A 25,614-nucleotide genomic window follows, 5' to 3' on the forward strand; every position below is an offset into this window, starting at 1 on the left:
TATAGAATTCATAATCTCCAGTTCCATGTGATTAATATTGATCATTAGCTAATACCACCTGTTATTTACTTAATATTGACAATTCCACACCAAGTTATTAGTATCAAATAATCAAACACTAGTGTTTAAAAAAACCTTTAAACCAATTGTTGATAATAGTTCTATGTATGTGATTTAAAAAACACTTATTTTGCCACCAAAGAATAATTTTAACTAGATAGTGAAATGCTGTCTAATTGAACTGTATTTCTTATTTGATAGTATATACTAGTACACGTATACCAGTGTATGTGTGTGTAGGTGGACGTATATACACACACACAAGCAAACATTGTGTGTTCAGTGTTTTTGTATTTTTTAAAGTAAAAGAAAATGGGTATCCATGTATCACACATTTAACTGAGAGAGAAATCATTCAACACGACATTTGCTGAACTTAGTTATTGCCTTCATTGCATGCATCATTCTTGGTTTATTTTCATGTGGTTTTCACCTCTGAGGTGGGAGTAAGCCGACAGTTTCTCTAGAAGTTGCCATATCACATCAACATCCAACAATACCACTTTTTGTATGTCAAAGGCATAGGAACAAGGCACTGAACAATGTATGAATTAATACATCAATAGAAAAGGTCATCAAGTTACTAAAAGTTTGGATAACGCTTTAAAACAAAGGTGTTTATCACATGTCATAAAACTTGTATCTAACTTATACAAATAGCTAATGCTTAAAGGGATTCATGATGCAAAATAGGCATTTTAAAAGAAAAAAATGATTTAAAAGTATTCAACGATTTTCTAGATTAAGATAATTAAATTCCCCACTGTACATTGTCTTGCATTCTTTAAATACTAAAAACAAACACATTCGCTTCTCAATAGTTTCCTTACTTGAAGACCTGAAGTAATCCAGTACCCATGCAATGTCATTTTCCAGATATGAGAATCCTCAGTCTTGAAACTGCTGCCACCGAAATAGTGTCTTTAAATAACTGAATAGTTAAGTCCTTTGTTGAAACCCCAAAGTCCAGTCATTTGAAAAATCAATTTTGCATTTACCTGGAAGGACTCATCTGGGTTCCCGATGGAAGGTTAGCTTACTCAGGATGATTTCAGGAACAAGTCCCTGGCATGATCTTTTACCCAATATTCTTTAACATGTGAGTTTTCCCATGTCAGCTCATTTTGATTTTTCATTTGCATATTTTAGAATGGCTTGGTAGACCTCTCTGCTACCTTTTTATTTCTCTTAACATTCTCCTTGATGGAAATCAATCCAACAGAATACCATAAAATATGCAGATGCCCTGGAGGATGATGGGACAGCCCGAATCCAGTGTTTGACTCTAAACTGCCCCATCCCATGATTTCTGACATTCTGCTTCCATGTGCACTTTCAGCATCATTTACAGAACACAGTCAACAATATTTGGAGAACCCTGTCAAAGAAGCAAACAAGTGGTACTCTTCCAACATTACAAAGTTAGGTTCTACGAAAGTGTACAAAACCTTTGAGTTGAAAAAAAAAATAAAGAGAAAGAAGAGCTAAAATTGACAGTGGCTCTGAGCCCTAGTCCTAAACCCAGAGGCATAAAGTGATGTAAGGAAGGCAGCCAGTTGCTTGCTCTGCTGATTACGTTGTTACCTTCGCCAGCTCTGCCTTGTTTTCTTGAAGCAGAACTTCCTTGGCCAGAAGATCAGAACTCAGTTGCAAGTTTTCTTTTAACTTGTTGAGCTCAAAGTCATGGAGAATCTTAACAGTCATTAACTTTTCTCGCTTGATTCTCTCCACAACTTCTTTTGGAACATCAGGGATCATCCAGGCCAATAAAAATTTAAATATAAACACAACGTGCTAAAGGAAATAGAAAGAACAATTAAAGGCATTATTGGAATTTTTTTTACAAAAGCAATTTATTTGTTTTTAAAATTTCTTTTTATTGTGAGTTAGGTGAACGTTTACAAAGCAGGGAATTAGTTTCACACTCAACAGATTTCAATCCATTCATTGGCATCCTCTCAACATACCATCACTTATCCCACTTCCGCCCTGCATTTTCTGTTTTCATTCCTCATTGAAAGGAACCCTCCTAACCCTCTGATATCTGTCCTAGGGCAGATTCTGCCCTTTTGATCTTTTTCTAAATTTATTAATAAATCCTTTTAATGGGGCTCATACAACTGTTATCACAATCCATACATACATCAATTGAGCAAAGCACCCTTACACATTCATTGCACTTGCCATTCTTCAAAATTCACCTTCCACTTGGGTTCCTGGAATCAGCTAGGTTGCCTTTTTTTCTCCTTCCCCTCCCTCCCCGCTCCCATCCTTCCCCCTGGTCCCTTAATAGTTTATAAATAATTATTTTATCTTATCTTACACTGCTCGGTGTCTCCCCTCACCCACCTTCCCATTGCCCATCTCCCAAAGAGGAGGTTACACATAGATCTCCAAGATCAGTTCTCCCTTTCTACACTCCCTTCCCTCCGGTGTCGCCACTCCCACCGCTGGTCCTGAAGGGTTCATCCGTCCTAGATTCCCTGTGTTTCCAGATCCCTACTGCACCGCTGTACATCCTCTTGTCTAACCTGGTCCGCAAGGTAGAATTGGGGTCATGATAATTGGGAGGGGAGGAAGCGTTCAAGAACTAGAGGAAGGTTTTGAGTTTCATTGTTGCTACACTGAACCCTGAGTGACTCATCTCCTCCCCACTACCCCTCTGCAAGGGATGTCCAGCTGTGTAGAGATGGGCATTGGGTCCCCATCATGCACTCTTCCTAATTCATGGTGATGTGATTCCCCTGCGCCTTTGTTGTTTGAAACCTGGTCTCCTCTGCCCTTAATGATCACCCATGTTGGTGTGCTGATTCCGTGTGGGCTTTTTGCTTCTGGGCTAGATGGCTGCTTGTTTGCTTTCAAGCCTTTAAGTCCCTAGGCGCTATATCTCTCAGTAGCTGGGTACCATCAGCCTTCTTCACCACACTTGCACACATTCGTCTTCAGCGTTTATTTGAGGAAGGTGATCACACAATGATTGTTTTTGTTCCTTGGTGTCTGCTACCTGGTCCATTCAACACCTTGTAATCGCTTAGGCTGTGTGCTTCTTCTCTGTGGGCTTTGTTGCTTCTGAGCTAGATGGCCACTTGTTTGCCTTCAAGCCTTTAAGACCCCAGCCGCTATATCTTTTTGATAGCCGGGCACCATCAGCTTTCTTCACCACATTTCACACACACACCTGTCTTCAGTGATCATGTCGGGAAGGTGGGTTTCATCCCTCATCCTGGCTATTGATGTTTGCTCCTTTCTAAGCTTGGTAAGCTTAGAAAGCTTGGTAAGCTTTGGTAAGCTTTGCCAGAGGACTGTTAATTTTGTTGATTCTTTCGTAGAACCAGCTTCTAGTTGCGTTCATCTTTTCCATTGTTCTTTTGTCTTCCCACTGGTTTAACTCCGCCCTGATTTTTATTATTTCTTTTCTCTTGCTATTGGAGGGGTTGTTCTGTTGACTCTGTTCTAGTTGTTGGCATTATTGGAATTTTGCTGCAGTTATTTTGAGAGGTGGGTGAAAGGTACAAGCTTGTGTACATGCACGTATGCTTGTGTGTTCTGCCCTTGTCAGAAATCTATAATCAATATCTCAAAGAAACAAAAGTAACATAAATACTTTGCTTTACAATACAGGCACAACTACTAAGACAATGGGTTACAATGATTGCCTGGGGAGAGTAGGATCGGGGGTAGGAAGGAATAGTACATACAGTTGTTTCTTTATTTGCCACACATAACTCATTTTAAAAATTATTTATATATTGCAGACTTGGTAATAAATTAAAAAGCTGATTCACAATTGTATGTACTTGTTATTACTAGGTTGTACTCCAGAATGATAGAGTGCCCACATTTATGCTTTTCTCCACTATTAATAGTCATATCTTTGTCATTTGTAGCACTTAATCAATAACTTAGTCAAATACCCTTACTGTCTTATTTATATCTTCTTGCCAGTCTTATCTCTTCACTTAGACTAGCGATTTCAGACAGGAGGAAGCATAATATTGTAGCTAGAATAGGCTTGGGAATGAGTTATCCCTGGCATTGAAAGCAAGCTCTAATATTAGCAGAGTAACCATAGTACACTGCTTCATTTAGCAGATTTTCAGTTTCATTTGTCAAAGAAGAGTGATAATGCATAGCTTGTAAGGCTTTTAGGAGAATAAATAAGACAACATATACAGTTGTAGAAAGCCTTAAAATAGCCTCTGGAGAACCACCCCCCGAGTACGGAGTTAGGTTCTCTGTCCTGCTCCTAACCTCAAGGGAAGAGGCCATATGAGGAGTCTCAATAAAGTGTAGAAAAACACAATGCAAAGATAATGGAAAATTGCCCACCCTTTTAAATCCCATTTGTAATTGTTTTTCTCTTCCCTGTTTAACTGTCATTAAGTGCATAGTAGGCAGTTCACACTCAGGGTGTTGAGAATATTCCTAACTTGCTTTTTTATGTCAAAATTGCCTTCACAATCATTTGTTGAGGTGGTGCTAAGTTTCTGACCAGCTGCTGTACCTTCAGAAATCTATCCCTAAAGCGAGAAGACATGATTGCGATGAGAGTCAAGAAAGGCTTACTTCCATGACAATGATGAAGGTCATCTTCGCAGCCAGTACATGCCAGAATTGCATATTGTGAGAATACTTAAATTCATGCTCAGGAGGATATCTGTAGTCTCGGTACCTGAAAATAGAAGCACATGCAAATCTTACCTATAATTTCCACTGAGAAAGACAACACAAAGTCTCTAGTATTTTCATTAAAAGACCTGTTGAGTTGACCACAAAAGGAGGCCACAGAAGATAACTGTGATTATGAAATTTATTTTTAGTTCTTGTACACTAAAATCACAGCCATATGACACTTATTTTTAATTTAGACTCAGTAGGACACCCACAGAGACAATTTTCTTCAAATTCACATTTCCCGAAAGCGTTACCCAAATCCACGGTCTCCATTTGCTCTCCTCTCACTCACGATGTCGGTGAACCTGTCACTCCACTGAAATAAATGTGGGTTTTTCCTGTATTTAATCCAAGAGAGATTGTGATCCTCATCTTATCTGATCTTTCAAGAGTGGAATGTGAAATGGTTGACCACTTTTACTCTTGTGGTGCCCTGGTAGCACAAGAGGTTAAGTGTTGGGCTGCTAACTGAAAGGTGGCTGGTTCACAGTCACCAGCTGCCCCTGGGGAAAAAGACGAGACCACCTGCTTCGGTAAAGCCTCTCAGACCCGGTGGACCCGTCACCTGGACGACAAGGGTTGGGCTCCACGCTCTTGGAGCTCTCGCTTTGGTCGGCTTATGGGGTCGGCACTGCACTATTCTGCTTTCCTCACTACCTTTCTGGAATTTTCTCATCTTCAGAGTCGTCACATTTTGATATTCTTCAAAGACTTAGACAGAGGACCTCTTCTATTCTGACTTCCAATTCTTTCCTAAGGGACTTCATTCACAAACACAAAGTGTTAATAAATATTCACCCACAGCCTTGATTTCTTCTTGTGCAAAGACCATACATCCCTTGACTTCTTTGATATTTACATTTAGATATCTGGAAGATCTCTCTCAATTAGTAAGTTCACTAGAATTTATGATATACCATGGCTCCACACAAAACAGTCCTCATCTCACACTCCTTATCTAAGCAAATGATACAATAAGCTAGGAAAGATGATAAAATCATTTTGGCACGTCATTCTTTAACCCCCTGCAAATGGCATAAACCAGAAACTCTGTCCATGGTGACTGCAGTAGATTTATTAGTTATACTGAGTTTTGTGAGGACAAAAGAAATGTTGATTCTGGTTCCGAGAAGCTTTGTAGCTCAGAGTAGCTCAGCAACACGGGGTTTCTGAGACTGTCAATCATTAGGAGGCCAGAGAGCCTATCTTTCTCCTGTGGAAGAACAACAGGTGGGATTGAATTGGTGACCTTGCTGCTAGCAGCCCAATGCTTAACCTAAAAAAACTTCAGTTCTTAATGCTGAAATGGGATAAGTATATGCTCATTATTTGGTAAGGTTTTGTGAGTACTTAGTAGAAAGAGTATCCAAATAATTTGGCTTCCTTTATTACCATTATTTTGTCTTTGTAGAAAGAACAACAACAAAACTCATTTACTTTTTAGAAGAGAGGGCTTAGGTTCAGAAAGGTTATAAGCTTAAAGTCACAAAGCGGATCAGTTAGAGAAAGGATAAGAAGCTGATGCCCCACACTGCTAGTCTGGAATTCTAATACATCATTCAGAAGCATCATAGTGAATCAGTCAAAAGATGTATTTTTTCTTTTTAATTTATAGAATTTGTAAATGTATAGAATCACTATGAGTTGAAATCGACTTGATGGCAGTAGGTTTGGGGGTGTGGATAGGCCATTCCATATATAAAATATCCACAACTGAAAATGTTTCCTCTCCTCTCATCCCATAGGGAAACGCTCAGGAAGCTGCTTAATCACATTGTTGTTGTTCTGACTTACAACTGAACAACACACCTCTGGTCCTGCATAGTCTCACAATCGGCCTCATGTTTGGGCCCATTGGGACAGTCATATGTCCGTCCATCTCACTGAGGGCTTCCTGTTTTTCACCGCCCCTCCGCTTTACCAAGCAGGATGTTTTTCTCTAGGGTCTGGTCTCTCCTGATAACTTGTCCAAAATATATTAGTTCACATTCTTGCCTCAAATTCTATTATAGGTGGTGATAACGACCGATCATGTTGAACAATAATTAAATTCTAGTATCAGTTTTTATAATAAATATACTGTTAAATTTCCTAAATCCCTCAGAGAGTCACAATAACCAAACCAAATTCACTGCCATCAAATCAATACTGACTCATAGTGAGCCCCTGTGCATTTCTCAGGCTGTAACTGTTTATTTATGAGAGTGGAAAGCCCAATCTTTCTCCTGAGGAGCTGCTAGTTCTTTTTGAACTGCCGACCATATGGATCACAACGCAATGCATACCACTACACTGTCAGGGCCCCTTCATCCACAATAGCCAGTAATTACATGGTATTTCCTTGCACCGGTACAAATACATGCATGCAGACAGACATGGACGTACATATATACATACAAAATGGTTGTGGGAAAATTCCATGATCTTTCAATTCCAGTTTCCCAATAATTTTTTTAGACCACCCTGTATGTAAATACATCTGTCTAGATTCTAGTGCGTAGACTATACGGCTGGAAAATGAGAGCGCCCGGAAGTCTTACACTGGTGTCTTTGCTCTAAAGTTCTCGTGCACAGTCTCTCTAGAGTCCACTATGGACTATAACAAAGTTTAAAAAAACAATCCTTCCTGTCTGTGTCATAGCCTTTTGCTGTTTCTTTGTTGAGAGATCAGATGAAGTACTTGGTTTAAGGTTTGTGCTTAAGACGGACCGAGCAGATTTACAAATTCAGTTTTATACCTCCTCCAGGCATGATGCCATTGAAGTGGAATGACTTAAGTGAACGGATTAAATTATTGTATGGTTATTTCTTCTTCATTCAATCTCTTAGCTCAGGCTACAGAATTAACTTCAAGAAAGTTAAATGCACATGGAATATGACCATCCAGGGCATTCTCTCTCTATTAAGTCTTGAGACCAAAGTATATTTGTTGGAAGATAATTTTTTTCAACCACTATGGAATACGTATGAATCCCAAAATCCCATTACATTTACTTATAAAATCCTCCTACTTTGGAGCATTCTGTCTTTCCAAATCAGAATTCACTATGTGAATTCACAGGTCGATACAGCTTACCTGCTCGGGTTTTTTAATCACCCTGGGTAAATACTTCACATCATGCACAACACGAAGAGATCAGGGAAGTAAAGAACACATGTAAAGGAAAAACGAAAACTCAGCAGAAGGAAACCTGCAAGTGAGGAAGTCACGTTTCTCGGTGGGCGCCGTGCGGTTGGTAAAATCAGCTATGAGGAACACGGACAGGCTGTTGTTGACATAGCCGTTCAGAGGCTCCGTGGCGTTTTCTGAGTAGGCGTACAAGTACACTAACCGGGGGATGATGTCTGATGTAAACGCAACAATAAAGGCCTGAAAGACAAAGGGAACAAATGGACACATCCTGAGCAGCGAGTCCAATTGTGAACATATATCTGTATATACCTTTCGGTTTCATGAGCCATCTGAGTGTTTCAACATGATTAAAGTGATTTAGTAAGCCAGGTTCAAATACAAGTCCTTGTCCTAAAACAAGAAAGATTGTTCCTTTACACCGTGTGTGGTTACTGGTCCCAACTGCTCTAGTCAGAAAGTGGCTGAGTGGAGAAACAACTAAGTGTCTTATCTGTCCCTAAGAATGATGCTGTTTTTGATTGCAGCCTATTATTTATGGCTCCATAACAGAGTTCTACAACTTATAAAAAATGTACTTTGGGGCCAACTCCCTAAGCCAGCTATGTGTGTACACACCTATGTGTTGGAGGTTGGACAGCTAGACTAGATGGAGAGATGACATCTCCTGCCATTACCATCAGTATTCGTTGGAATGAAAAATTTCCATCAATTTCAGCATCTTCAAATCATGTAAATACCATGTTTAGCATAGGTTAGACCAGCCACTTCTAAAACCTTAACGACTGGTCGCTTTGGTGCTACGTGTTTACATAACACTCATATTACTTCAAGACGAAAGGATATTTTATTGCTCATTCGTTGACTGTGATGCTACTCAGACAAATGCGTTCACAGATGGTAATTTATTCTCCAGTAGCAAAGGATATGCAGATGTTACTTTACTTTTCGAATGAAAGGCTATTATTTTTCTTTGCTTCTGTAGTCATGGTTTCCATTGCTTATTGAAAACATTCTGGCAATTTTTTTCTAAATATGTGAGATCATCAAAGAGAGCTTTACACGTATTGGTGTAAATGGGTGCAGTTTCATCCATAGTTTTTAACATTTGGGTGAGAATTCACCTGAAACCTAGAACAGACCTTCCTTGTTCAAGATTACCCACATTTTGCCTAAGTGGCTCAATTATTAGTTTTAAACAGACCACACTGTCTTGATTTACTAACAGTTTTATAATGCTGGTTTTCTAATTTGGTATTTCTGCATAAATAATAGGGGAAGGGGTTTCAAAAAGTTAGTGGAAAAATTGCATTATCTTTTAATTCTCTTTTTTCACAAACTTTTCGAGGCCACCTTGCATCTTTGTTAATCCTGCTGTAATGTCTTCAGGTACATACTCAGCGCTTCCAGTTACATGTTCAGCTCATGTCTTCCTTTCTTAACAATATATGTATTAATCACTTTAAAATTTTTTGTAAGTCGCTTTTAACTGATTTTGTTGTAAATCCTTGTTGTACGTAATCCCAAGGCTCTCTGGTGATATGGTACAAAAAGCAGTCAGCCACGAAGGGGGAAATCAGCGGTTCAAACCTACCAGTAACCGGACAGTGGAAAAGAGCCCCCTCCTGGAAAGAGTATGGCCTAGAAAACCTGATGGGCAGTTCTAGTCTATCCTATAGACCCATTATGAGCAGGATCCATTGATGCACGCCACCACGTGCTAGCGTTCCTACTGTGCTTTCTCTTTGTATAGCATCTATAGAGTGATTGTCAGTGGCTAAGTTTTTGTTTGGCCATCCAGTCTGTTTTTAAAACCTTGTTTGAGAATGTTCCCAGTAAGCTTGCTATAGTTTAGAATCTAGTCTGTTTATCATTTAAGAATAAATGTATCATATAAAGACCAGAAAAGTCTGATAAATTGTGTATAGTCTCTGTTTGTAATATGTAAGTTTATGCCTAAAAAATAAGCACATATTATGCATATCCTTTGTGTCACCATGTTCTTTATGCCTTGCCAAGGACTATGAAGAAGTATTATGAGGCTTTCATGAGGATGATTTTATAAATTTTCCTCCCCTTTCTAAGAGTTTTTCATCATAGATCTTTCTGTGTCGGTTAGTATATAGAATTTCAGGAATATTTTATGCTGATGGCTTATCATTATAGTACAATTAATGAAATAGAGATTTGTGTTAAGCATCAGTCACATCTCTCCATCCCCAAGGAAACAAAAGACGATCCAAAGCCGCGTTGCTCAGGTAGTGTTACTTACATTCGTTGCAACAGACAGGACAGCCATTCCATAGAGAATGTCCTGCCAGACGCCTATGCTGTGAGCTTTAGCAGCCACGGGTCTCCTGTACTGAGTCGTCAGTTTCCAGGCATCGACGCGGATCTCTAAAATGTTATTCAAAAGAGCCAAAAGAGGAGCCAGAGGAAAAGAGGCCACAAATAATGTAACAAATCCAAACTGGATAACTGCAGAGAAATAAAAGAAAAAAGGCAAGGAGTCAGGATTGTGAATAACTGGAACGTGGGTCCACCTCCTACCACTCTGTCCGATCAGAAGGATCTTCCTCAGACAGAAGACTGCAGCCTGCCTCCCACCTGCCACTTCCTCCTGTCCTCGGGAAGTAGAGGGGCGTAGTGGTGGCCAAGGGCAGGAAGAGGAACCTGGGCATGCATATTTCAACTCTCTGGCTCTTCCTCTTGAGCTCTGCTTGTTTGAAGAGAGGATCTATTGTTCGTTCTTCTTTGTATTTTGGGCTAACTTTTTTGTAAGTTTAATGCTATGGTTTTGTCTCCTCATTTCATTTGTAAAGCAATCAATTTGTTCTAGTTTGTGACTCTAAATGATTTTTAAGAACAGAGGTAATGACTTGTTTTTTTTGTATGTTTTGAGTACTCAGCATATTCGGTAACAAGAGTTAAACTCTGGGTACTGTTAATGAATGCATTACACCAGATCTGAAGCAGTCAAAACAAACAAAAAATCCTCATTGCCATTGAGTCAATTCTGACCCCTAGTGGCCCTATAGGACATAGTAGAGCTACCTCTTTGAGTTTCTGAGGCTGGACATTTTTAGGAGATCAGAAAACCTTACCTTATGTAGACTAAAAAATCGAATAGAAAAAATATATCCAGCTAATAGCAGTCAAAAGAAAGCAGGAGTAGCAACATTAATCTCAGAAAAAATAGACATCAAGATTAATTGCATGAGAGACACAGAAGGTTACTATATAATTATGAAAGTTTTCATTGAAAACAAAACCATAACCATAATTAATATATATATATTCAGCAACAGAAAGATTATCAAAATAAATTAATCAAATTTTTATAGACATGATGGCACAAATAGATCACAAAATGATATTAGAAGACTTGCATACGTCATTGTCAAGTACAGATTGACCAGCCAGCAAGAAAATTTACACAGCCACAAAATATTAGCTAGCACAATCAGTAAGCTTGATCTCATAGATCCGTGTAGAACACGCCTCCCAACAAGAATTCTTGTCATTTTCTTCTGTGATTCCTACAGAGGCTATCTAGAATAGACCGTATCTTAGCTTATAAGGGAAGAACCAGCACATAGAAAAGCATTCAGATAACACAAACCATCTTTGCAGACCACGAGGCTCTAAAATTAGAAATCAATCATACAATATTCAACTCCATAAAATCAAATACATGGAAATTGAAAAAAATAAAGAACACTGCCAAAGGTTCCATGAAACACATGGGAATCGAAAAAGAGCATGTCTAACCCAAACAGCACCCGGAGGGCCGCCTACCGCATTACCTACACTCATCCATGAGGCAGAAAGGAGAACAAACACCTTAACACATATACTACAATAATTGGGGAAACTGAAACAAAACAAAGCATCAGATGCTAGAAGAAAAGCAATTATAAGGGTCAGGGCAGAAATATAAAACATTTTAAACTACAGAAAATATCAATAAGACAAGAAGTTGGATCTTTGAAAAGGTTAATAAACCTAACAAAGGAAAAGAATGAGAAAAACAAATGCTATGAATAATAAATGAAACATGACATTACAACAGAAATAAATTAGATACAACAGAATCATGAAACATTGTGAAACATTACAGGCCAACAAATTTGAAAATGTAAAAGAAATGGATAATTTTCTAAAAATGTATAATTTATCTAAATTCCTACAGAATGATGTAGAGAATCTCCAAAAGCCTATACAGGGGAATAAATGGATCTACTTATTAAAAAAACTCCCAATATATAAAAAAAATCCAGATCCAGATGGTTTAACTGGGGAATTCTATCACATATTTAGAAAAGAGTTAATACCAATTTTAAATAAAGTATTCCAAAATGTACAAATGGACAATATACTACCCAAACTAATTTTATGAAGCAACTATTACTGTGATACCTCAACCAGGCACAGACATCACCAGAATTGAAAGTTATAGGCTAATATCTCTAATGAATATAGGTGCCAATAATATTCCATAAAATACTAGCCAACAGAATCAAACTAAACATGAAAAAATATATCACAATCAAGTAGGATTCATAACAAACATGCAAGGATGGTTTAATATTAGAAAAACAATATATTTCATCACATAAAATAAAGGAGAAGAAGGTAAACAATCCGCCATCTAGCTCAGAAGCAACAAAGCCCATATGGAAGAAGCACACCAGCCTGTGTGATCATGAGGTGTCGAAGGGATCAAGTATGAGGCATAAGGAACAAAAAAATCCTATCATTGTGAATGAGAGGGAGTACAGAGTGGGCACCCAAAGCCCATCTGTAGGCAACTGGACATCCCCTTACTGAAGGGTGGCTGGGAGGAGACGAGCCAGTCAGGGTGCAGTATAGCAATGATGAACTATACAACTTTCCCTTAGTTCTTAAATGCTTCCTCCCCCCTCACTATCATGATCCCAATTCTACCTTACATATTTGGCTAGATCAGAGGATGTACACTGGTACAGATAAGAACTGGAAACACAGGAAATCCAGGACAGATGATCTCTTTAGGACCAGTGGTGAGATTGGTGATACTGGGAGGGTGGTGGGAAGGTGGGGTAGAAAGAAGGAACTGATTACAAGGATCTACATATAGCTTCCTCCCTGGGGGAAGGGTAATAGAAAAGTGGGTGAAGGGAGATGTCGGACAGTATAAGATATGCCAAAATAACAATAATTTATGAATTATCAAGGGTTCATGAGGGAGAAGAGAGCTAGAAGGGACGGGAAAAATGAGCTGATACCAAGGGTTCAAGTAGAAAGCAAATGTTTTGAGAATGGTGATGGTAACAAATGTACAAATGTGCTTGACACAATGTGTATATATATATATATATATATATATATATATATATATATATATTGATAAGAGTTGTATGAGCCCCAAATAAAACGATTAAAAATAAAAGAAAATCATATGGTTATATCAATCAATAAAGAAAAGGTAATTGATAAAATTCAACATCCTTTCCTGATAAGAACATTCAACAAAATAGGAATGGAAGGGCAATTTCTTGACATATAGAAGCCATATATTCCAAACCAAAAAGTCCGAATCTCCCTGAATGGTGAGAAATAGAAATCATTTTCTCTTCAGACTGGAACTGGATAACATTGTCTTTTATCACCACTTATTTCATATAGTTCTGGAAATTTTAACTAGAGTCCTCAGACATCAAAAAAATGTCTTAACAGTATACACACAGGCACAGAAGAAATAATAATCTCTTTATTTGCAGATGACATAATCCTATTTATAGAAGTCCCCAAATATTCAATTAAACAATCACTTGAACTAATAGAAATATTAGACTGTGTAGCTCGCTCTAAGAGCAACATACAGAAATCAGTTAAATTCTTGTATTTTAAGGATGATTATAATGAAAAAGATATCAAAAGAACAATGCCATTTGCAATAACTATACAAAAGATAAAATAGGGATAAATCTTATAAGAGAAACAAAAGATTTATACTAAGCAAACTATAAAATTGTCCTTCAAGAAACCGAAAGGAATTTACACAAACAGAACAAGTTCTTGGATAGGCAGACTAAACATGTGATGATGTCAATAATGCCAATGTACTTTACAAGTTCAATGCACTTCTGATCCAATTCCAGTGCTATTTTTCAAAGAAATAGAAAACAAATTGCCAACTATATAGGGACTTGAAAGAAACCTAGGATAAATAAAACACTATTAAAAATTGAAAACAAAGTAGGAAACGCTCAGACTTTAAAACCAACTCTATAGCCCTGGTAATCTAATCAGCCTGGAACTAGTACAATGATAGATATGAAGATGAAAGGATTAGAATTAAAAAACTAGAAAACCCAGAAATAAAACCCAGTACCTATAGACACCTCATTTTTGGTAAAGAGCTAAAACACTTTAAATAGGCAAGAGGTTTTTCAACAAATTGTGAAAATTGGAAAAACTGGATCTTCACCTGCACAAGAATGAAACAGGACCCATACGTCATGCTTTGTACAAAGCCGATATCAAGATGGATCAAAGACCTAAATATATAAATCACCCAAGTACTAAGGCCATTAATGAAAAAAAAAAAACAGGGTCAAACTTAAAGATCTCAATAAAAAGCATAACCCACTATTGAACATGATGGAAATATACCCACTATAGAAACAAAATAAAGAACTGGGACTTAAGAAAGATATGATATCTATGCACAACAAAATACTTCATTAAAGTAGCTGACAGAGAAATCATAGATTGGGAAAAATATTCAGTAATCATATATCAGAAAAAAAGATAGTCTCCAAAATCTATAGAAAACTATAAAATCTGAACAAGAAAAATACAAATAATCCAACAAAAAATGGGCCCCAGACATAAATAGATAATTTACCAAAGATGACATGCAGGCAGCAAGCAATTCTATGAAGATATGTTTGTGAATGTTTGTGAAATGTTAGCGAAATCAGTAGAATTTTTTTTGCCCTTTGTGCCTTTTATAGCTTAGTACTTAAAAAAAAACTGTTTCATTGACATATAATTTACATATCATATAATTCAGTAGGTCAATAAGAGCTGTGTAATCACTAATATAATCTGTTTTAGGAAATTTTATCTTTCTTGTACTCATTATTTTGGTTTTTTTAAACTTGGAGCTTCATCCACATATAAATTCAAATAGTTCAAACTTATCAAAAAGAGTCTTATATTCATTGTTGTTAGCTCCTCATTTCCCTCTGACCTCCCCTTCTATGCCTCTATGAAACTGTTAATCCAGTTTTTGTCTTTATTGGTGTAGTAATTACATAATTTCATGCCAACTTGAAGATATATAAAAGTGTAGGATTGGTATTTCACCTGTCAATCAGGTGACAGTCTGATGGTGCCTCCTTGTGAGCGTGGCCTTCTCATAAGGAGGGCCCTGAGAATCCTCTCTCTCTCTATCTCTCTCTCTCTCTCTCTCTCTCTCTCCCTTCACCATCCTGCTGGTTGACTCTGGTTGCTGCCCTACTCCTGTAATGTTACCTCTGCATTGGATCCGCACCAGTTTGCACTCCCCAGCCTGTGACAGTTCTTTCATTCTGCATCAATGCATGTGGCTATGTGAGTTTGAAGAGGGACTAATGGGCTAGTAATGGACTTGAGTTGAACTGGGCTGGGGTGTTTTCTCAGCATATAATTACTTCTTGAAATAAAGCTCTTTCTCGTTCATGTGTGAGTATCACTGGATTTGTTTCTCTAGTCAAGTAGGCCTGACAAAACAGAGTTACCTCTCTTAGATTTTATGTACAGAAAAACATACGAAACAAAAACAGAGCAAACAAACCCAACAACAACAAAATAAAACAGAGAAAAATTTCAAAAGAAAAGAATGCAGAAAATATTAAAAGCTGAAACAAATATACAATGACTCAAAAAAGGAAATCAAATTATAAGGCGTTACATTTTAACCTAACTGCATCTGCAGAAGTCCATTCTTCAATAGAAACCGTCTGATACGAAGCCATTCACATCTTTGGTTCTCTGGTTCATAGTCAGGGTGGATACACGGGACACTTAATCTATGTGTGTGGGGACCCTGTAAATGGATTTTGGGCTTTGTCATCCATCTTTTTGCCAAACTGAGTGTTCAGAATTTAAGCTCCAATACCGTTCTCTCTTCTAGACATGAATTTCATTATTTTCAATCTTTGAATCATGCAGGTGGGTGTGCGTCATCTGTGTGGGCTTAGCTGACTCCTCACTTAGTGGCTGCTTGTTTTAAGACAAGCCTTTAAGACCCCAGATACTATTTTTTCTGATAATTGTGTAGCATCTGATTTTTTTCATTAATTTTTTGCTGTAGCACTCATATCTTCAGTGATTTCCTCATAAGGGCAAAGATTGGACAGGGCCATGACATAAGAATTAATTATTCTCAGATTAAGGATATGATCAAGTGGTAGCTCAAAATCCATTAATAATATATCTATGAATTATATATGCCCCCAGTTTACTTTAGAAATATCAGAAAATAAAAATATTATTTTATTAAATAACATTAAAAATCATCCCCAGGGGCATATGATAATTATTCTATTGATATTATCATTAATTTAGCCAATGGTACAGAACTTAAAACTCTGTTGAGAAAAGGTAAGTATACCTGTACAAGACAGTGTTTCACACCAAAATACATGGACCGTTGATTTGGACAGATTAACAACGTAAGTAACTAGAGACTACTTGCACAGGCAATGAGGGGTGGGAGTAGGGAAAGCTTTCAACAACTTTCACAGAGCGTGTCTGAAAACAGCAAATACAGGCTCGACTTTTGTGGCCATTTATTGAGCGCTCTCAAAGCAAGAGATTTGAACCAACATCCAGTGACTTCGTGGAAAGAGGTCATTGAAAATAAACAAAAGAAATGGCCTTCCTTAATATGGCTAGAGAAGAAAACATGTTGATGGGGGAAAGACCGCGTGGACTGCAGGACACGTTCCCAGCATTGCTGCGTCAGTACGTTCACCTCGGGGGCTCTTCGGCGTCCCACCTTGGGTTCTACATGCATTTCTTGAGTTCAGTTTGGGTTTCCCTGATATCACTGCTTCCAGCTTTCTTCTTTTATCTTAAATACTAACGTGCTCACTAAGAGGATGCCAGGTTCTGGAAATACTTTTAAATTTCTTCTCGGCTCCTCTCAGAGGCATGTAAATGAAGTAGCCATGGAAGCTCATCTGAGGCAGGGGCTAAAAGTGAATCTGTTATGATTTATTAAGTGAGATTAACATCAAATTTTTGAAAATTGTGTTTTGTATCTAAATTTCATTCTGTCTTTTATTAGTAGTGGCAGGGAAATAGCTAACCAATGTTGTCCTTATTGATCCATCTTTTGTTTACCTACTAGCCAATGATTGAATGTACTACAGGTAAAACACAAAGGTATATTAAGAGCTGAAAAAATAGTTCTTTTACTCACCCTGACTACTTCAGGGAAGAGGAAGGTAGTTACCTGTTTCTAAGTACTCGTAGAATAGACCAAGGTTTCCGAAAGACTCCAGGTCATGGTCCTGCTCCCATCGGCTATATAATTTCTCAGAGTGGGTCCGAGTTTTCCGGCGTCTCCACAAATTCAAAATAAGGCTGTTGGAAATGAAATAAGTAAATATTTGAAATAGAATTAAAGAGAAAGAGGTCAGAAATTGGAATACTGTACCTGAAAATTGGAGTCAAAGAGGTTAGGTGTAAATTAAGATCACAGACCAAGTAGAGATAAGAGTAAGCTAATATCCAAGTCAGCATCTAGTTTTCTCTTCCCGGTTCGTGCTCTGAGAGATTTGCAAGTGGTAAAGGCAACAGAGGCAAATACTGTTATGCACACAACCCTGTAATAGTAGTGACCTATAAGTAGATGCTTAAGTAAACATGCAGACTGAACACTTATGAGAGGCAGTCTGCCCACAAATATAGAGAGACTTGACAGAAGATATTTTTATGTGTATTCATCTTTACTGCAAATATATCTATGAGTGTAGTGGAACATCCTGGGAGTGAAGTTACGTAAACTTCTTAGACATAACTGAACAAATTGAGGAAATGAGTCGCTGGGCCTGAGGGAACAGGACAGTAGTCTAGGGGGACACACTAAGGTCAAATGAGGTCACACAGTCCACAGACCATTTTATACATCCTACTTTGGTGAGCAGTGATTGGGGTCTTACACAGCTCGTGGGCAGCCATCTGAGGTACAATTATTGTTCTCTCCCTACATCGAGAAAAAACGAGTAATGAAAATCGAAAGGCATGTGTAAACAATTAGTCTAGTAGACCATGCAAATCTCAGTCTTTGACCTGCGGGAGCTAGAAAAATTAGATGATGACCGGCTCCCATGGGAGATTTATTAGAAAAGGATCATATTAGCAGGTCCTGAATAGAGTGGAAGGAAAATGTGGAACGTAATTTGAAATCCTAGAAGAGACCAGTTGCGCTGGTCAATTACAGACTGGTTGATCCCCAAGACTATTGTCCTTAGTGACCCTTTGTGTCTGGAAATGGACTCAAGCCCGTGTTGGAATAATGGGCCCTTTGGATACACAAGGCAGCATGTACCCAAGGACAAAGGCGGACTCCGAAACAAGGAGGGCGGGAGACAGAGCACAGCAGGAAGTGGGGTCCGGGGTGGTTCACTGAGGAGGTCACAATGGATAACTGGAAACAAAACACGTATGGAACGTTGAATGTAAATTGATGATCTCTTTTGTAAACCTTCCCTTAATTCACAATCCATGTGAAAAACAAAGAAGAGAGAGTTCTTCACTGGGACATATAATAAACAATCCCAACTTCTTGTATTAAAAGATATTTACTCAGAGAAACTTTGATTGCTATGAGGAGCAGAGGGTCAGTGCTAGGAGCAGTTTTTCTAGCAATCTTTAGCCTTTTATGTTATTTAGATGAGATCATATACTTGAGCTATTTAAGAAATGGAAAATTGGTTACAATAAAAAATATATAAGAAAGGGAAATATGAAACTTTATCTCTCAAAACTCAAACCAAACTCACCGGCACCCAGTAGGACAGGAAAAAAAAACTGTCCCTGCAGGTTTCTGAGACAGCAACTCTTCATGGGAGTAGAAGGCCTCACCTTCCTCCCTCAGAGCAGGCTGGTGGTTTTGAACTGCTGACCTTGTGCTTAGTAGCCCAATGTGTAATACATTAAACCATCGGGGTCCTGAAACCATATCTAAGATTTTTTTAAAAGATGTAATGACCCCTGTAAAAGATGAGCTAATTAAATTCCACTCTCTATAAAAAGATGAAAACACAAGAAAGATAGATTACTGTGAGGAGCGCAATGAACCACATTAACAATTTTAGGAGGGAAAAAAAAAAGCTTGCCCGAGTTGTTACTGAAAACAAGCATTTGATGCACTTCAAACCGCTATTCACTTATCACAGCAATCAAGGATAGAAGGAAATTATCTCAATTTTATTTAGAGAATCTATCCCAAGCCTGGAAAAATATTATTCCTAATAAGGAATGCTAGAAATATTCCATTTTAAATTAAAAACAAAAGTGGGCACAAGCATATTCAAGACTCTACCAGAGATCTTAATAGCACAGCAAGATTAAACAAACTAAAGCCAAAATAACTAGAAATGTAGCATCTATAACTGTTCCCGGTGATGTGATTGTCTACACAGAACATCCAAAGGAATACAGAAAAACTATTACAATTAATAATCGGAATTTATCAAAGTGATTGCTTTCAATATTTTTCATTCTTCAGTGCCCACAACCATAAATTAGAAAGCACAATTTAAAAACTAAAAAGATAGCATTAGAATAGCAAATAAAATTTAGTGTGCATCTAGAAACAAAGTGACAAAAATTTGTAAGACATATATGTGGAAATTTAAAAACTCTTTTAAAGGGAATAAAGTCCTAAGTAATACTTAGGGATAAGAAGACTAAATATTATTTTTTAAAGTTTAATTATAAATGCAATTTCAATCAAAAGACTTTCATCCATGTAAAGTATGATGCTCTCACTGCTGCTGAATCACTGCTGACTCATAGCAACCCCATGGGCTTCCAAGACTGTAATTGGACGTTGAAAGCCCAGTCATTCTCCCCAAGATCACAGTCCAACACGCAACCACTACACCACCAGGGCGACTCTAACTATGGTACCATGTTTCTGATTTAATACAAAAAGATAAAAGCCAAAGGGCAGCCTAAATATTTTGACAGAAGAAGAATCAAGTGTAAACATGAGCCCTACCATGTATTAATTAAAAGAGTACAGTGCGGATATGGAGACCTGGTGTGGTGCGGGCTGAGTATGAAGCGGTGATTGCAAGATTACCATGAAGCTCAGGGTCAACAGCACTATAAGTCAGGCGTGAATGAAGCTTACTTAACATATGTATTTCCTACCCATTGCACTTAAGAACACTGGAATACACTCAGCACTGGACTTCACTCAAAAGTCACTGCCGTGGAGTTGATTCTCACTGACCAAACTGCCCCCATGGGTTTCCAAGACGTAAATATTTACAGGAGTAAAAAGCTCCATCAGTCGCCCTCAGAGTAGCTTGTGGGTTTGAACCGCTGACTTGGTTGTGAGCAGCCAACAGGGAATTCGCTACCATCAGGACTCCTTAGCGCTCTGCTTAGGGGCCACATAAGCAACATCACCACCAAATAAAAGCATAACTATGTGAAAAATATGACACCAAATTACTATGGAAGAGAGACATGTTTAAATTATAAAAGCTAAAATAAAGTTGAAAAAGCAAAATTTCACCTTATTTACCTTTAGCTAAAATTTTGTATTGGGTGGCACAAATTTTTTACCATTTTGTGCCTGCTCATGAAGGAACCAATGATTCCAAGCGTTAATTATGGGGATGCAGACACATTCCAGTGAGGGGGCCAATTAGCAAACGCAGAAGCAGAGCACAATGAAGATCCACTGTAAGGAGGCCCGACGCCATCACAACTGATGTTGAACACCACGTGCTCGGAAAGACTGGAAAGCAGTACAAAGATAACAGTCACACTGGGGAGAACATTCTTTCAGCACTCATAACCCAAACAAAGAAAAAGCAACTAGCATTTATGAAGTACTCCTCAAAATAATCCAGAAAAGGACGAACAGCCCAGCCCCAAAGCGCTTAAGCAACACGAGCAAGCATGCCTTCGATGACCACGGAGGAACACTGAAAGAACACCGGACTGCCAGAGACCAGACGCATCTGCGGTGCAGAAACATAGCCAGGTGCCCCTTAGCAGTGAGGATGCGTGAGAATTTATTCGTCTCCTCTCTTTTCGACATGTTATGAAGACAGACCAGTCCCAGGAAAAGGGACTAACGGATTACTTTATTTTGCTTAATAAAATTGAAGGCCTTTGAAAAACAGCAAGACCCCTGACAAGGTGGCTGCAATAATGGGCTCAAATATAACAATTGTGAGACTGGCACAGAACTGGGCATTCTTGCATCCTGATGTACTTCGGGCTGCAGTTGGCTGACGCTGACTCCACAGTACCTAAGAACAACCTGGGCAAAAGCCTAAACGATGTAGAAAACATCCAAACAAGATTGAATGACTACACAGAGCAACTGTATCCAAAACAACTGGTCACGTTTGAACCATTTCAGGAGGTAGTATATGAAGAAGAACCAATGGTTTGAGCACGAAATTCAAGTTCACTGAGGATAGAGGCAAAAAGATATCAGGGAGCCTGAAGGAATTAGCAGAATTCCCATCAATACGTTGTCACCAAAGGAGGCAAAGCTGGGAGCACTGGCTCTGAAATGGATCTTGTTGCTAAATGCCGTCAAGTTAGAAAGAGGTATAACATAAAAAAAGATAGAACTTTAATTCAGTCTTGGAAAGAAAACATAGGGGCTATCTTTGTTACATTGCTGGTAAATATTAACTACAAATGAATGGGCACCATGCAAGGTGGCACACTTTTGTGAGAACACAGCAATAAAAATGGCCATTTAAACTATGGAGCAATCTAGATGGTACAATTGGGAGTTTTCAAAAGTTTCTAGTTCTAGGGACCTTCCCCCAAGGACCATTTGACAATTTGAAGGGTATTTCTGTCTTGCCGTATCAGCTAATACCAATTCCTATCAGAAATGTGTCATCTATGGAGCCAATCACAGAAAGAGTCCCACTTTGTAAAATCCTCCTTTCATTTAAAAACGTCATTGGAAATTGCCTTTTGTTTGCCTGTCTTGTACTCCCACGAGACACACAGCCAAGGGCATTTTCCACGTCCTCTGGCTCCTCAACTTCTCATGGATCCCCCTTTTGAGGGGGTTGCCTGTCCTGCAGTCCCTGTGTCCAGAGCTCTTATCTGTACCAATGTATATACGCTGGGGGAACCGATTATAGTGATCCACATATAACACCCGCCTCCCACCCAGGGGGATGAACACAGAAACATGGTGAAGGGAGATAGCAGATGGTGTAAGATATGAAAATCACAATTATTTATAATTTATCAAGGGTTCACGAGGGTGGGAGGGTGGCAGGGGGAGGGGGAAAAAGAGGTGCTGATGCCAAGGGCTCAAGTAGAAAGAAAATGCTTTGACAATGATGATGGGGACATATGCACATTGTGTTTGATACAGTTGCTGTATGGATTGTTGCTATAAGAACCCTAACAGTCCCCAATGAAATGATTTAAAAATTAAAAAAATATTTAAAAAATTCAAAAAGATAAATGTCCTAATTAAAAAAAAGATTTCTGATCAACTCTTTTCTGTGTTCACTTGTTTTACATGATTTTCTGCTTGACTTCACTTAATTATTTTTTCATTCCTTTAAAGGAAAGTATCCCCTCTAATATGTATCCTTAATAGTCTCAACATAATTATCCTGTAAGCTTTACCAGAATCTTCTACATAATTAACTTCCTCAGGAGGCAGTTAACATGCTGAAAATTCACTTGGTAGCAGTCCAGTCTTCTTAACCTGCAACTCATTGCTCTTTTGGTTTCGTTTTTGCAGCGGGTCGCGGTAGTGGCAAGAGTGTGGGTGTGCAGGCTAGCTCACTCTGCATTTCGCAACCGTTTGCCTGCCTGGTTTCCTTCTAACTTCCTTGGTCAGTCTCTCTGTATGCAAACTCTGCCCGTGCTTGTGGTTGATTTAAGAATTGTCTCCTTTCTGCCCTTTCAGTTCTCAATTTAAAACTAGAAGTTAAAGTTATGGTTTAAAGTTATTTCCCTGAAGTCTTATTTGGGATGTGGTGGATCCACTAAGGAAGCTGGAAGAAGGCTTGGGTCATTCACTCTTTGTAAGGTTGAGTTCTTGTTTTTCTTTTGTCAGCACTTGAAAGAGAAACTCAGGCAGCACTGTGGAACATGAGTTGGGTAAGGGGGAAAGAAAAGGGTACCATATAATCCTCTTGGTATGACTACCTGAGAAGAAAGCCAGTCACTGGCTTCAAGTACAGGTAAGTAACCATTCTCCATCACAGTGCAACACGTTTGGTCCAGTTTATCCTCTCAAAAGTCCAACCTCACTGCCCGTGAGTGAATTCCAACTCACAGCAAACCTAAAGACAAAGGTAGAACTGCCCTTGTGGGTTTCCGAGGGTGTAGCTCTTTAAGGGAGTACAGAACTTCATCTTTCTCTCTGGAAGCAGCTGCTGTTTTCAAACTGCTGAGCTCTTTGTGAGCAGTCCAAAGTAGATCACACTCTGCCAGCTCTGCCACCAGAGCTCCGGGAGATGCCAAATCCTGGCACTGACATTGACTTAATTAGGACTCTATAAGATGACAGGCTTATGACCTCATGATTCTGTCTTATTCTCTCTCCGCGAAGATGTTCATTTTATATTTGAGAGCAACTGTCTCTGTGCGCGTATTCATTATAACCGTGCTTTTGAACAGAGGGGGACTCGTTCACAAATTGAGTTCGATGTTCTCCAGCATTTAGTAAGCAGTATTTATTCCCAATATTGCTATGGCAAATGGCTAGTTTTGCTGAGAACACATAACATAGGGCATGTAGATGACTCTACAGAGGTTATAACATTTAGATTTCCAGATGGGGTTTTCAGAGAATGATCTTTCTCTAAACTTTTCTCAAATCATAGAGCTCCACGCTTCAAAGCTGTATCACCTTAGCAAGTTCATAACTGTTGATTCCAAGTACATGTCTTGTTGGCTTACACATTAACTCTAAAAGCACCATGATGATGAGAGAAGTCATCAGCTTTCAGAGGAAAGTACGATTACTACTGAAATTGAACAAAAAACTCACGAATAATACATACGGATAAATGGCTTCTTTAATGTTTCCACATAGCTGCTTCCCAAACATTATGATTGTCAATTGAGTTGTTAATTCTATCAGGCATCCTGCAGGATCACACTAGTGAGACACAAAGGGAAGAGAAGAAATATAAATGATGACAAAGGAGCTCTGGCAATAATTAAAATACATCCAGATGCAGAAGGTAAGAGTCTCAAAATTTTGATTGGAAGGGACATTAAGGGCGAGACCAGATGATGTACACTGGTACAGATAGGAACCGGAAACACAGGGAATCCAGGACAGACGATCCCCTCAGGACTAATGGTGTGAGTGGCAATGATTGACAGGAGGGTGGAGGGAAGGTGGGGTAGAAAGAGGGGAACCAATTACAAGGATCTACATAGAACCCCCTCCCTGGGAGACGGACAACAGAAAAGCGGGTGAAGGGAGACGTCAGACAGTATAAGACATGACAAAGTAATAATAATTTATAAATTATCAAGGGTTCAAGAGGGAGGGATGAGTGGGGAGGGAGGGGAAAAATGAGGAGCAGCTACCAAGGGCTCAAGCAGAAAGCAAATGTTTTGAAAATGATGATTGCAACAAATTTATAAATGTGCTTGACACAATGGATGTATGTATGGATTGTGATAAGAATTGTATGAGCCCCCAATAAAATGATTTAAAAAAAGAAACAAGCTCAATAGATTCAAATATCATTATGGACCAGTGCCAAGCTCACCGTATTAGATTCGACTGGCGAATGTGTTAAAAAACATAGTGTCTGGATTTTATACTTAGGGAAAAAACAAAACAAACCCCCGATCCTTCATGGAGTTGGTGTTTCTCCATGGTTGGAAAGCACAGCCAGGTTTGGAAACCTCTATGTGCTCTAGATGGATAACTGACTGTAAAGCCCTTTCTGCCACCCCCTCAAGAAGTAACCATTCATCCTTTGTGGGAATTTTTCAGGAATGATTTGCTCATCCCATCCCTTAGCTTCTATTTTGCAAACAAGCATCCAATACAATTTCTCGATGAAAAGGCACTGGAAAGAAAGCCCATCAAATGATAAGATTCAAAGTCATATACTCTCTGCAGACACCACCGATCCTCTATACTTCTTATGCAACTGGTTAGTGTCTGCGGTAAGACACAGAAGGTACTCATTAGACACGGAGTTACTGCGGCCGCGATTCCCCCCATGGAGCGTTCTTACCTCTTCACTCCTCCAGATGTTAAACATGTATGTGTATTTTCCAGGGTACCCCACGAGCTTCCCCTTAAAGAAAGCCACGTAGAAGATAGACGAGTAATAGTTTACAAACTGAAACAGGAACATTTTCAAGGTGAGGCTGCTTTCATATTCCTGGTGAGTTCGAGGAATTTCTGGGAAGTAAACGCACACCAAGGTTTCCACTTAGAGCAGTCAACTGTTTCAGATCAAAAGGCTACCATTGACGCAAGGACAGAATTCAGAAGAATT

The 25,614-nt window shown here is 38.7% G+C and overlaps 1 protein-coding gene across 1 annotated transcript in view; it reads right to left on the bottom strand.

Annotated features, from left to right (window-relative positions):
- Positions 1-201: 201 nt before the first annotated feature.
- ANO5 (anoctamin 5) overlaps positions 202-25,614 on the bottom strand; it is a 97,434-nt gene continuing 72,021 nt past the window's right edge. The window contains exons 13-19 of the mRNA XM_075547695.1: positions 25,348-25,517; positions 24,148-24,245; positions 17,355-17,485; positions 10,137-10,342; positions 7,926-8,104; positions 4,627-4,732; positions 202-1,854 (exon numbers count right to left, since the gene is read on the bottom strand). Of these exons, the coding sequence (XP_075403810.1) occupies positions 1,633-1,854; positions 4,627-4,732; positions 7,926-8,104; positions 10,137-10,342; positions 17,355-17,485; positions 24,148-24,245; positions 25,348-25,517 (1,112 nt within the window). The 3' untranslated portion in view covers positions 202-1,632. The remainder of the gene's footprint in view (positions 1,855-4,626; positions 4,733-7,925; positions 8,105-10,136; positions 10,343-17,354; positions 17,486-24,147; positions 24,246-25,347; positions 25,518-25,614) is intronic.

Source organism: Tenrec ecaudatus, chromosome 4, assembly GCF_050624435.1.
Source record: "Tenrec ecaudatus isolate mTenEca1 chromosome 4, mTenEca1.hap1, whole genome shotgun sequence".
Taxonomy (NCBI): Eukaryota; Metazoa; Chordata; class Mammalia; order Afrosoricida; family Tenrecidae; genus Tenrec; species Tenrec ecaudatus.